Source organism: Otolemur garnettii, unplaced genomic scaffold (genome assembly GCF_000181295.1).
Source record: "Otolemur garnettii isolate 467f Iridium unplaced genomic scaffold, OtoGar3 scaffold00002, whole genome shotgun sequence".
Classification (NCBI taxonomy): Eukaryota; Metazoa; Chordata; class Mammalia; order Primates; family Galagidae; genus Otolemur; species Otolemur garnettii.
The window spans coordinates 14190826-14204796 of NW_003852397.1; the positions used below are offsets into that span (position 1 = coordinate 14190826).

A 13971-nucleotide genomic window follows, 5' to 3' on the forward strand; every position below is an offset into this window, starting at 1 on the left:
AAATCACCAGGGAAAGATTCTATTCAAAGAGAATGTAAAAATGTTTGTTGCACTTGTGGCTGATTTATTTTGGATGTTATTATCTATTCTACTATAAAGGATCATTTCACAGATACTAATTTTTTGCAAGGCATAATTCTTTGCATCAGATTTTTGGTACATATTTATTACTCCCTGATTGTCTTCAAATCACTAACGTTAAAAAAATAAACGAACCATTAGAAAGCCAGGTTCTTACCAGGGACTAAGACCCTCCTTAGGTTAGTGGCCTTGAGATGTTGAATCATTACAATGCACTTATTTCTTTGTGCCCAGATCCTATGAAGAAAAGCAGAGAGTACTCTGGCACTGCACAGAAGGGAAATCTGATGTCTCTACAATATATTGTAACTGACTGTTGACATACAACTATAAAACAATTTATTGAGAGTTGTATGTAAGCCAAAGTTCTGAACAGAGTATCTTCTTGGGTAGTCTTCTTGAAGGCCTTGTCTCATGTTTTTACTATTAAAAATATTTAAGAAAAACCTTTTCTAGGAAGCCTTTTTACCACTCTATAAGCCTGGCAAGAAACCACACATGTGATCTACTCTGACTGAATTGGCATTATACTGCTTGAGTCACAGCCTTTATCTTTCCACCTCTTATTTAGTCTTGACCTAAATGAGACTGGGATGCATCAAGAAATCAAATCATCTTTTATAAAGGCCAGTGCTTTGCCACAACTAAATATATTCAAAAGGATATAATGAATACTCTGAAAGAAAGAAAATATAGTCCTTTCAAAATGCCAACTGAAACATGGACAATACTCATTGGAAATTTAAATGATTGTATGTCTATTTAAAAAACAGTTCTATTTCATAGTAATACCCTGTACTTCAGATGAATAACTAATGTGGCCAAGTTCATATTCCATGAAAACTCTGTTGGTAATGTGTCTAATGAAAGGAATTAAAATATCTATCTTTAGATCTTGTTTTATGCTAGTGTTAATTCAGTTATAAAGAATATGTGTTGGCTTTATCTTAGTTTCGAATTTAAAAGAGATACAAAATTGTTAAAATGTAAACGTTGAGATTTAGATAAATAAGTTACTGTTCCAGAGTCACTTCGTTAGCCTTTCTTTTACAGTAATGATCTGAAGCCTTAGAAGATCTGCATTAGTTATATAATGCTTTGTTTACATTGATATATATCAAATATAAATTAAAAATTATAAATAGAGAACATTTTAAAATTAGTTCAAATTATGTTAAACTTCCTTGTAATACATCAATTAAAAAAAAGATCATCACATCAAAATTTCACCCCTCTAAAGAAATCCACAACCTCTCTGGACAAACAGCTGACCTATCTATATAGTACTTCGTACTAAATCCAGCCCAAGCCCACAACCTCATCATCTCAGCACAGTGATTGTCCAAAACAGAAATGGTTTTGTCTGCTCTTCTATCAAAATACTGGTTTGCTGTTCAAACTCTTGGTTAGCCAGCCTTTGAAAGCCGCAAAGTACAATACAAGTTTCTTATGAAAGAAGAACAAGAATGAGCAGGTGTGCCTTTCTCAGAAACTTTGCTTTGACCCTAGAAACCCATATATTTTAATTTTGTGAACAAAGCACACATATATACAAAATGCACATACATGCACACACAAACACACAAAACTATAGGATTAACAGAAATTCTACCCCTTTATCTGAAGGGCATTCTTCACAGCTTGGTCCTTTAATCAGTAGTTTGAGAACACAGAGTTTTTTTTCTTGTAGACTTTATCATATTTTTCAAAGGTAATTTGCTTTTTTTTTTTTTTTTTTTTTTTGCCTGATAAGCCTTTTGAAAACCTCGTCATATCCACTTTTCCCTTCAATAAAATAAATTCACAGAAAAAACAACCTATGAGCAAGCCACATGCCACTTGCTACTTTCCATTATGGCTCCTACAGAGAAATACGAAGAATCGTCACACAGCAGCATTTAACACTAGGTCATTATTGCTGTGAGGCTCACACTCCATCACTGGGTCACGCAGTTGTCTCCCATGTCCTGAGCATAGCGGTCTGAGATGGTAGTCCTTAACTCGTCGATGTCCTTCCGTAACTGGCATACATCTGACAATTTTTTAGTGAGTGTTTCTTGGCTTTGATCATTCTCAGTCTCCTCAGCTGAGCAGTTCATTGCTGTGTAAATAAAGAAGAGAAGGTCTCACATGATTTTGAACACAGACATTTTATGATTTTCACCTTAATCATCATGGAAATATAATGCTACACTCTGAATACCAGTGAGGCTCAGGTTTACCTTATGTATCGTTCAATATGAAATCGATCTTATCTATTTGGTCCTTCTAAAATTTTGCTAAAGTGTATTAAATTCATACAGTCATATAAACAAACAACATGTTTAATGGATGACAATATTCCAAAAGTAAAAAAGAGCAGCTCTAATGTTTCTATACAAGCTCAACAAGAGCACACAATTTTTTCCATCTGACAAAATCTGAAAATCACTTGGATAGTGAAAGATGGTATCTTAAATTTTTATGATTGCAAAATGGGTTTATTCGCATGAAAATACTAATTTCCAAAATATACAGTAAGTATGTGTGTATATATACATCTACACACATATATATACGTAGAGGGAGAGGGAGAGAGAGAACAAGGGGGAGAGGGGAGAGAGACAAAAAGGAATGGAGGGGAAGGGAGGGAGGAAAGAAGAGAGTAGTAGGAAAGAGGAGGAGGAGGGAAAGGGGGGGAGCAGGGAAGGGAGGGAGGGGGAAGAAGAGAGGGGCAGGGAGAGAGAAGGGGAGAAGGAAAGAGAGTTGGAACCCTATAATCACAAACAACTGAACCAGGCTGATAGCTAACTGCCCAAAGGCTGAATAACTGAAGGTCCTGATTCAGCTAGTTTTTAATTATTAATATTTACTGCAGTTCCCTCTTGGGAAGCATATCATAACATAAAAGCAGGCAGAGCCAATGACTGTGAAATAAACTTTTGCTTATGCCTGACCCTGATAGTTTATTGGAGGCATAAGAATCAGAGAATGTTATTTTAACAAACAGCAATTGAACACCTGTCACAATCCAGGGACTATGCCAGATGTTAAGGTCAGCAAAATAATACATGGTGGCTTGTTCTCGATGCTTTACATACAATTTCATGAACAGATAATGGGTGAGGTGTCGTAGGTGGCCCATCAGTGCAGACAAGCTGCAGCGGCACAAAAGGAAGAGAACCACCAACTGAGCCTAACTGGAGAGACCACAGTTACTCTTTCATTAGATGGGTCAAGGATGCAGACTGAACAAATGTGTGAAGACTGTAAATAAAATAGTCTGATAGGGTTTGAAAAATCTCAAGTAAATCAGTATCTAGCTTTAAAATGGTGCAGAATAAATTATCAGAAGGGAGAGTACCAAGAAATAAGGCTGCAGAGGTAGGTAAGATCTACCTATCTCTATTACAGAGTAGGGTTAAGTATTAGGAAATCAGATTCATGATTTAGACCAGTTCACTCTGACGACAGTGTAAGATGGACTGGGGAGCGGGTGAACATAGTGATTCACAGACCAGTCCAGGTAACGGGCTATGAAAAGAACTAAGTCAACAGGCAATGGGGACGTAATGGAAGGAATGAATGTTAGGCAGAGTAGATGGGTGACAGAATGAATAGATTTTAATCACCACCAATTTGGGTGAGGGACAGGATTGGACCTGGGTCCCCAAAAAGGGACAAAACAGGGGGGTTGAGCGACAGATGAATGGTGGTGCTACTCACTGAGAGGAGGAGGTTTAGGGAAGGAAGAAAAGTAGGTTCTATTTTGGATGCGGTGAGTCTGATGCCTGTCAAACAGTCGGTTCTAACATAGAGGGAAATATAACAGTAATAGAGAACAAGAGAATCGGAGAAGATCATGCAATAAGAACAAGCAAAAGCCAACAGCAAAAGGTTCCTGGGGATAATAATTAGCGGCAGAGAAGTCCACAGAAGACTGAGACTGGACAGTCATAAAGGCAGAAGTAGAACCTAGGTAAGGATGTCATGGAAACCAGGCAGCAGACAGTTTCAGAGGAGTGTAGGGCGAATGATGGAGTCATGACATAAGGATTCAGAAGAATTCGTTGGTTTTTAACCGATTAGCTGGCTGGTCAAATTTTCACGACACCAAATATAAGGATTCTGGTGTTGAACTTCAAAGACCAGAAGGAATATACTTGGGAGGTCAAAGTGGTAAGATTCTTGATCTTCCTTTATTCATATTAGGATAGCTCTATTACACTATTACTAGAAAACTTAATAAATGGCCAGGTACGGTGGCTCATGCCTGTAATCCTAGCACTAGAGACCAAGGCCGGTGGATTGCCTGAGTCAGAGTGAGGCCTCATCTCTAAAAATACCCGGGTGCTGTGGTGGGTGCTTTTAATCCCAGCTACTCAGGAGGTTGAGGCAAGAGGCAGGCTTGAGCTCAGGAGTCTGAGGCTGCTATGAGCTGTGACACTACAACATTTTACCCAGGGTGACACAGTAAAACGGTCTCAAAAGAAAAAAAAAGTTAACAAATCCTATCTAAATAGTGAAATATAGAAAATTACAAAGTAAGTGAAGGAGTGAACAGCTCTGAGTGGAGAAAATTTGTTACTTTGTGTGTGAACTTTTGCTTCTTGCCTGCAATGAATCAGATTTTTTTTTTAAAAGATGGGAGGGTGATTGCGGGGATCACGCCTAGGATTTTTCCTATAAGGGTACATGTGAATCTTTCTAAATGTCGAATATAAATGTCTTAACACAACAATCATGAGAATGACATGATAGCTATATTGGCCAACTGGATGAAAGTATTTCAAATTTTATATGGAAACGACACACTGTATCCTATGATTGAATTAATGTGCACAAATATGATTTAATAAAAAAAAAAAAAAAGATGGGATCTTGCTCTGTTGCCTAGGCTGGAGTGAAGTGATAGGATCTTAGCTCACAGCAGCCTCAAACTTCTGGGCTAAAGCAAGCCTCCCAAGTAGTTGGGAAGACAAGAGTGTGCCACCATGCCCAGATAATTTTCTTTTCATGTTTTTAGAGACAGTGTGTCACCGTGTTGCCCAAGCTGGTCTTAAACTCCTGGCCTTACGCAATCCTCCCACCTTAACCTCCCGAGTAGCTGGGATTATAGGAGCAAGCCACTGTGCCCAGTAAGAGATCGTTTCTAAATTACCATCATCTTCATCTGGCAAATTTCTCTTTTTCTTCTTCTAAGGCCTGCACTGAACACCAGCTACTCTGGAGCCTTCACAGCCTTGTAGACTCAGTTGGATTTTTTCCTTTTGTGCTCCCACTGTCCTTTGCCTGCATCTCAGGTACAACACCCATCATGATTCTCTAATAATCTAGCAAATGGGGAGCCAGATTATTAGAGAAATGTGTTCAATTTATCTGTATTATCAGCACCTAACTCTGTGCTGGTACCATAGAAGGCACATGGTGAATGTTTACTGAGTTGATATATGCAAACGTTAAATGTTTTGTTTTGTTTTTTTGCAGGTTTTGGCTGGGGCTAGGTTTGAAACCGCCACCTCTGGCATATGGGGCGGGCTCCCTACTCCTCTGAGCCCCAGGCATTGCCCAAACATTAAATGTTTTTTACACATCCAAACTCATATATATGTATGTATGTCTATGAAATGAAAAAAAAAATTCTGTTAATATTGTTAAGCACAGATAACATGTTTCATGTAACCAGTGATATACTTGGATCAAGAGCATTTTCTGATTTGCAAAAATAATTATTATGGGGCAGCATTTGTGGCTCAGTGAATAGGGCACCAGCCCCAGATACCAAGGGTGGTGGGTTCGAACCTGGCCCCAGTCAAACTGCAACAAAAAACAGCCGGGTGTTTGTGGTGGGCACCTGTAGTCCCAGCTATTCTGGAGGCTGAGGCAAGAGAATCACCTCAGCCAGTGGTTCTCAACCTTCCTAATGCTGTGATCCTTTAATATAGTTCCTGTGGGTCATGACCTACAGGTTGAGAACTGCTGGCCTAAGCCCGGGAGTTGGAGGTTGCTGAAAGCTGTGATGCCATGGCACTCTACCAAGGGTGATAAGGTGACACTCTAGCTCTAAAAATCATCATCATAATAATAATAATTGTTATGATGCAAAATGGTGGAAGCTTTTTGATAAAACTAGCAATAAAACCAGTCCCTTTTCTAGTCACATGTTAACCATATGATTAGGCAGCTACTCAATATAAATGTTGGTTCATAAAGACATCATGTGGTCCTACTCTGTATTTCTCCTCATTGAAGTCCATTTCTTGTCTATTAAAAAAGAGACCAACCGGCTCGGCGCCTGTAGCTCAATCGGCTAAGGCGCCAGCCACATACACCTAAGGTGGCAGGTTCGAATCCCCAGCCCGGACCCGCCAAAACAACAATGACAGCTGCAACCAAAAAAAAATAGCCAGGCGTTGTGGCGGGCGCCTGTGGTCCCAGCTACTTGGGAGGCTGAGGCAGGAGACTCGCTTGAGCCCAGGAGTTGGAGGTTGCTGTGAGCTGTAATGCCACGGCACTCTACCCAGGGGGACAGCTTGAGGCTCTGTCTCAAAAAAAAAAAAAAAAAAAAAAAGAGAGACCAACCAGTCCATATTATCTAACAGGACAATATGCAGCAAAGTATATTTGCTACAAAAGTAGCACAGAAGAGAAGGGTCACTAGGATATTACAGTGGCACTCAAAATTATGTACCAAAGGAGACAGGACTGAGGCCGAGAGTGAGTAGGCGCCACACTGAAAAGTACAAAGCCAGCAGGCATGCATGGCAAGGGCAAGAGGTCTGCAGACCATGAAGACTAGGTCAGGTGACTGCATTGGCACCAACATTAAGCTAAGCAACTGCCATAGGACATACACTGCATTGGAAAGCAAGTATTTTCCCCATGGACATATTGCTGGGTCACTAATCTATACAACTACCACATGAAAACAAACAGAATTATTGCTTTGGAAAGAATAGTCAGGAAGCCACAAGTACCACTCTGGTCACTCATCTACAGATTCAGCCTAGGAAACACATCCAGGCATTCTGCCAAGTGGGAGTCTGTATCAAGTCTGACCCTGCTCACTTCTGTAAGTATAATGAGGTCAGTTCTAGCAATGAATAACAGGTATGTGTAAACCCACAGATTGATGCAGAGATCTAAGGAAATGAGATAAAAATAAACATGGAGATAAATGTCAAGCCACAAAGTAAGCACAAGTCATCAGCCACTTACATCTGATTCCCAGTAATAATGAAAGATTAGGCTCCTTGCCCTGAGCACGCTGATTAAGAATACTACACAATGCTTTCAAGTCAAACAAACAATAGGACATTTCCTTGAACAGCTGATCAATCACAGCCAAATCAAATGGAGGCCGTTTGGAAAGAAGTGTCTGCTGCCTAGATGGGTCTGCTTCCTGGCCTTGATCCATTAAAGAGCATATCTCTTCTGTTTGTCTTTGGTTCTGAAAATGGATAAAGAAAACAAAAATCAGGTTGTTGGAACATATAAAAGGCATTCAGAAGCCACACAGGTTAACATTGTCCCACACGTCTATAAATAAAACAGTGGAATCATATGCACATTAAACAAATTCAACTACATACATACAGTTGGGGGGGGGGGAAACACATACAAAAGTAACTTAAATAGTGGGAATGGTTCTTCCATGCCATCTGATGTGCTAGGGGTAAACCCAAGAAAGGAAACATAAATCCAAACAGTTTAGTTTCTAGGGATTTCTCACACGAGCATGTCGACAGTGTATGTATTTTTCTACAATGAGATTAATTCAAGGATAAAAAGAACTACAAAGAAACTTGAAACCTCATTCTGTAGTTTCGTTGTTAGTAACAATAGTGATTTAGTTACTTTGAAATTATTTCTTATATACTGAGAAAAAAAGCACATATATTATTATATTAATGTTGATAGAAACCAAACATTTCAGTATAAGAGACAAAGAAATACAAGTATAAAATCAAAGGAAAAAACTCCCAACAACTATGAATTATTAAATGTGACTTGGAAATATCAACATAACTCATGGTCTATTGCCATTAGAAATACCCTCACCTCACCCTCAGAACTGTTACCTCCTTACCCTAAAAATTGCTAATTAAAGGTGAGTTCAATTAGATTTCCAACTGGAACTGAATTTTAGAATAACCAAATAGCCTGGGGTGATGAAGAAAAGATCTTTTATAGATGAATGCCAGATAAGTAAAAAAGGAATAATATAATTTTTAAAATTATCACTTTTCAATCATCTAATAATTCAGGCAAGGATCATCAGTGGACGCTGAAACCGTCAAAGAGAGAAAGTGCTGGCAAGCTGCATATTCACAGTGTCATGTAAGTACCACCTGCAGATTACCTACTTTTTGCAGAGACAAACTTTACAAGGGAAAGAATCAGGCTGTCACCACTCTATCCTCATGACTTATGTATTTGTGTGTTACTTATAGTGGAAAACCCAAACATTATATAAATTCTGATGCTGTGAAAACACCTACAAAGTATTCAAGCCAAAAAAAAATGATCTGACTTGAATCTAATGATATTGTTAGTTCTAACTTGCAGCTTACAAGAAACACTGGGAGTAAAGAACAAGATAAATGACACCTTGAGAAAGTAATCAAATCTAGGTGTGACAACCCACATATGAGACAAGAGACGCAGTTTCAAGTCCCTAACATGGAGGGGAAAAAGGACCTCAGATTTATAAGACACGTCAATGAAATATAACATATAATACTGATTGAATGCTTGTTTCAATAGGTGCTATATAAAATATTTGGTCAAGCAGGGAAATCTAAATATAAACTAAGTATTATTGAATATCAATAAATTATTATTTTTATTGGTTATGATAAAGGCATTATGATTATAAAAGAAAAATGTCCTTAATTTTTGGAGACGTATTCTTACATATTTAGGGACAAAATGTCATGATGATAGTTAAAAAAAACTCAAAGATTTTTTTTTTCATACAACATGTCCTAAAACACAAGCCAAGTACTACATCTCATATTTAAATGAAAAAGTATAGCCTGTTTAAATGATGAAGGACCAACATTGCACTGACTTTCAGGATTTTCAAGGGCAATTTTGTTTATATTCAATTTATGCCTTATCTGCTCAGTTTAGAACCTAATATCTATATTGTGAAACATTTACTATGCTACAGTTAAGTCTGTGAAACTGCATTATAAGACATGAGAAAAATAAAGTTTTGTCTTTTTATTATAATACTGGTAAGAATCTAATGGATTTAATTAACTGGCACATCAAAATCAATTTAAAAATGTTCTATTAATATGTATGAAATAAGTATTTGCTTAAACATGTAGTAAATCATCCTTTCAAAGCAATTCAAATTTCTTCTACTCACTTCAAGCAAGGCTTTTGTTAATCTCTGTAGGCTTCTTTCTTTCTTTTCCAGTTCCTCTATCATATTTTGAGTGGTCAATTTCTCTTTAGAAAGTTTCCCTTGCATAGACTAGAATTAAAAAAAATTAGAAAGCAAAGCATGTTACACATAAAGGAAAATGTCAGTCTGACATAAGTAACCAAGAGTGTTAGATCTGTATACTTCTTGGAAGATGAAGTCTTCACCATTAAATCAACCTTAGTTACGGACTGGCTGACTCAAAAAAAAAAAAAAAAAAGAAGAAGAAAGGGGGAAAAAAACCCATCTTTACCTAGAAACTTTTTAATCTGGATAAAACACATCAAATACCAAGTTGTTATTTAATACTGTATTAAAAACAGTTCCTATTTTATTGATTTTTTTATATATGTTGAGAGTGTATTAACAATGATGTATACCTTTGTTTTGCTTTTACAGTTTTTCGTATGGTTAATAAAGTGTACAAGATAAGATCATAATAATATCTCTATTTTCTATCATCTGAAACATAGCTAAACTCCATCCTTTCAGTTTGTAGTATTCCAAGCAGTGACTACAATATCAGGACAAAGGTCTACTATGAGACTATGACAAGCTAATATCCTTTCTACTTCATTAGAAAATCTCAAATTATCCCGACCTGATACTATTCTAAGAAAACCCTGAGTACACCAAAGAAGCACACAGGACACTTTAAGAGTAATTGGGTCATTTCAGCTGATTAGTTTGCTTTTCACCAATAAATATACAGACAAAAACCTTGCCTTAACCCCATAAACTGGTAACTATTAGTAAATTCTAGGTATTTCTATCAACTCTTTTCCTTCTGTTAGACTACAAAAATCAGTACATGACCACTGGAGGGATATCATTTTTTTCAGATCTGTATTTAATTTAGCTCTGAAAGTATTTCAGTACACTGATCACCTAAATAGCACACAGCCCACCAAGAAGGTTTTTTCCTCACATGATCTCTGGACGGAATAAGGAAAGACAGCAACTACCATGGGTTGAGATAAGACTCATAAATACAAAGCAGCTTTTCCAGTAACAGACATTCAACTTGTTGGTTGTAAATTTCATTTGTCTGCTAATCCTCTGAAAAAATACCACATTTAATAACACAAAAGTTGTGCACAAATGAATCAAACTCTGAACAACTAAATTTCTTTCAAGGGGAAATGTTTTAAAGTCTACAAAAATGAAGCTCACAGCACAAAGTCAATATGGGGCTCTCTAAATATGGACACTTTTGAACACAAATTCCTTTGTAATGTCATTAGATTGAATACAAATCTATTTGCTGTTCAATAAATGGAGATTTATTTACCTAGCTGAAGATCTATACTTTGTGGCCTGACAAGACTATTTGGCTGAAATCCAGAATTAACCTAAATTTTCTTAAGATTTTTGACTAGTAGAATTATGGAAGAAAGGCATCACTGATAAATTACTCTAAAACTCACATATTTACAATGATAACTGAACCTAAGAGAGGTGTTTTCACCATAAAATACAACCAAATGTGAAATAATATACTACATATAACATGAGAGAATTAACATAATTCTTTAAAAGATTACAATGTTTTATGTTTATACCTATTTGGAGTTATGCTGGATGTAACTAATAATTATCTAGTAAACCTAATATGTTCTTATATAAGACTGAATTTGTATCAGTGAAGAAACAAGCAATCTTCTTCATCTAAATAAACTGGAAATGTTTGGCCAGTAGTGCCTTTTACCATAAGAAGGAAAATCAGATTTGAGAAAAAAAAATTGAACTTAACATGTCATATGTTTGTTAGATTCAAGGACAGTTATCAAGAAGCTCTTTAACACTGATATGAGCTCACAGATGGACTTACCCCAAAAGGACCAACAGCTCTATAATTTCTAGGATAATTCTAAGTATAAGCATTATAATTCTTTGACATTAATCTCACCTAAAACATTAATTACTTCTAAAACATTAATTATTTATCCTAACTTGTATGAAAAAGTCTGTATGTAAGGGTTACGGGGAAAAAAAGAAAGTTTCTACTAAGCTTATAATAGTCTCATCAGATTTGGATTAAAATAAAATAGAACAAAACCTGAACTATTAAGCTAGTTTCCAAAATGAAGCATAGTTAAGGCAAAGTAACAATGCATTTCTTATTTTAAATCATTTCAACCTTTAACAGAAAGAGGAGTTCTGTAGTACTACTTTCTGTAGAAGGAGTAGTAATATAGAGCAGTTGATAAGTAGTTCCTCTTTGGCATTTTATCTACAATTCATATAAGCTTTGGAAATATGTATTAGCATTTATAAATGCAAATGTATAATACACAGTTTATTTTGCCATATTAATCTGTAACACAAAATTACTATTTTCTATACGCATGATCTAGAAAACTCAAGTTTCAGTTTTCACTTTGTTCCATCAAGAATAGTACATGTTATTTCACAAAGAATTTTACAAAGTATTTTTTGAAATCTCTAAGATCTTAAAAACATAATCACTCAAACTGATAGTACTATATTATGCATAAATAAAATGCCCCATATTCTTTTTTAAATACATGTTTGGCTTTGTGAAATTCACAATAGCAATCTGTTCATGATTCACTAAACACATCAGAGATTACTAAAACTAAAAATTTGAATTAATTTTCAAATGCCTATTATATTTCCTAAGTTAACAGTTCAATAATAATGTATTTTTAAAATCTGCTACGTTACTAACCTACAGGTTTTTATCATGATCATTTCTTAAGTTGAAAAGTGGTTTTAAGTACATTTATTGTTTTCATGTAAATATCTAGAAATACCCCATACACAAATAACTCAAATAAAGGACACCCAGATGTGCCTTAGTTAACAAATCCCATACAATATACAAACCCAAGAGAAAATATTTTGAAAGAAAAGTTATGTTAGCAGTTTCACCACATATATACAACATGGGCCACACAAGAGTTCACAAATACATTCCTTTCTATAATCATTCATTTGGCAAAAGTCACCACCAAACACTGTTCTGTGCATTGGTCAACAGATGTAGTGAACAAAACAGTCCAAACCCTTAGCTCTAGTAGAATTTTTACTAGGAGGGAAAAGACCAAAGGAAATAAACATGTATAAACTACACAGTATCATATGTTAGAATTTGACTAGTGCTACAGAGAACAAACAGACCATGGCAAGGGTCAGGATTTGAAATCTCAAGTTGAGGAGAGCAAGCACTCAACAAGGAGGCAAAGGCTTAAAGGAAGGGAGAGACTGTATCCTACAGATATCACAGAGAAGTGTTCCAGTCAGTGAAAGGGTTCTGGGACAGATGGTACCTCTGTGTCTGGGGAAAGGCAGAGAGCCAGGTGACTGAGAATAGTAGGAAATATAAGAACTTTGATTTTCACTCTGGAAGAAATGAACTATTGAAGAATTCTAAGCAGACACATATTATATAATCTGACTTTTGCTCAATAGGATCACTTAACTGATGAAAATACATCATGGGGCAGTCAAGGGTGGAAGTAGGGAGAAATAATCTAGAGGAAAAAGGACGATGGCTCAGATGACGGTGGCAACAGAGGAGGTGAGTGAAGGGGCCAGATTCTAGATATACTTCCAAGGTAACAGAAGTTTGCTGACGAATGTGAGATATGTGAGGAATTAAGAGTAAGTCTTAAACTTTTGGACTAAGCAAATGGAAAGGAGTATTTACCATTAATGGGAAATCTGGAAGGTATACCCAATTCATTTGTTAGTGGTGTTGGGGGAGAGGACATTTAGTTTGGGACAGATTGTGTCTGATAAATCAAGTGGGATAGTGAGAAGACAATGGATACATAAGTTGGGAGCTCAGGGAAGAATTTTGAGCTCAAAACAAAAACTAAGGGGTGATGAGCACAAACATATTTAAAGCCACAAGACTGGGTAAAGAAGATTAACAAGAGAGTAAGTATGAAGAATTCTAGGAAGAAAACCAAATCTCTTTTGTGAAATATGATACAATATTATTAAAAATAATTTATATGTCTTCAAAATAAACTTTATTACTAATATCACAAATGAAACCTTATTCCTGATTATAAAATGAAAAGTTTCTACCTAATATTGTCCAATTTGTATATACTAGTATATTAACCTGGCTATTATCTTTATTATAAGATGACTTATACTACAAGTCAAACTTAAGTTTATTGTGCCTACTTAAATTAATCAAATAACAAAACCTCAAAGGTAAGTTCTTCTGAGATTTATTTTTGTTGAAATTGTATTATACATTATTTCAATTATCTAGAAAGAAAGCACAAAATCATTTTAAGTTTATTACTGAGAACAGCTGAACAGTCTCATACTAATTTTTATGATTCTATTAACACAGCACACTATTTTTGTAATAGCCTATATAACTATATGTAAAAGGAAAGATAATAATGCTAGTATGAATAGCAATTAATAAGGAACATGCACACTTAACAAGATTATGCCATCTAAGAAGCATTAAAAGACGAATGCATTCT

At 36.0% G+C, this 13971-nt stretch overlaps 1 protein-coding gene across 1 annotated transcript in view; it reads right to left on the reverse strand.

Annotated features, from left to right (window-relative positions):
- Positions 1-1291: 1291 nt before the first annotated feature.
- The window catches only part of CEP85L (centrosomal protein 85 like), a 157572-nt gene continuing 144892 nt past the window's right edge, over positions 1292-13971 (reverse strand). The window contains exons 11-13 of the mRNA XM_003781627.3: positions 9440-9547; positions 7279-7510; positions 1292-2182 (exon numbers count right to left, since the gene is read on the reverse strand). Coding sequence (XP_003781675.1) covers positions 2019-2182; positions 7279-7510; positions 9440-9547 — 504 coding nt within the window. The 3' untranslated portion in view covers positions 1292-2018. The remainder of the gene's footprint in view (positions 2183-7278; positions 7511-9439; positions 9548-13971) is intronic.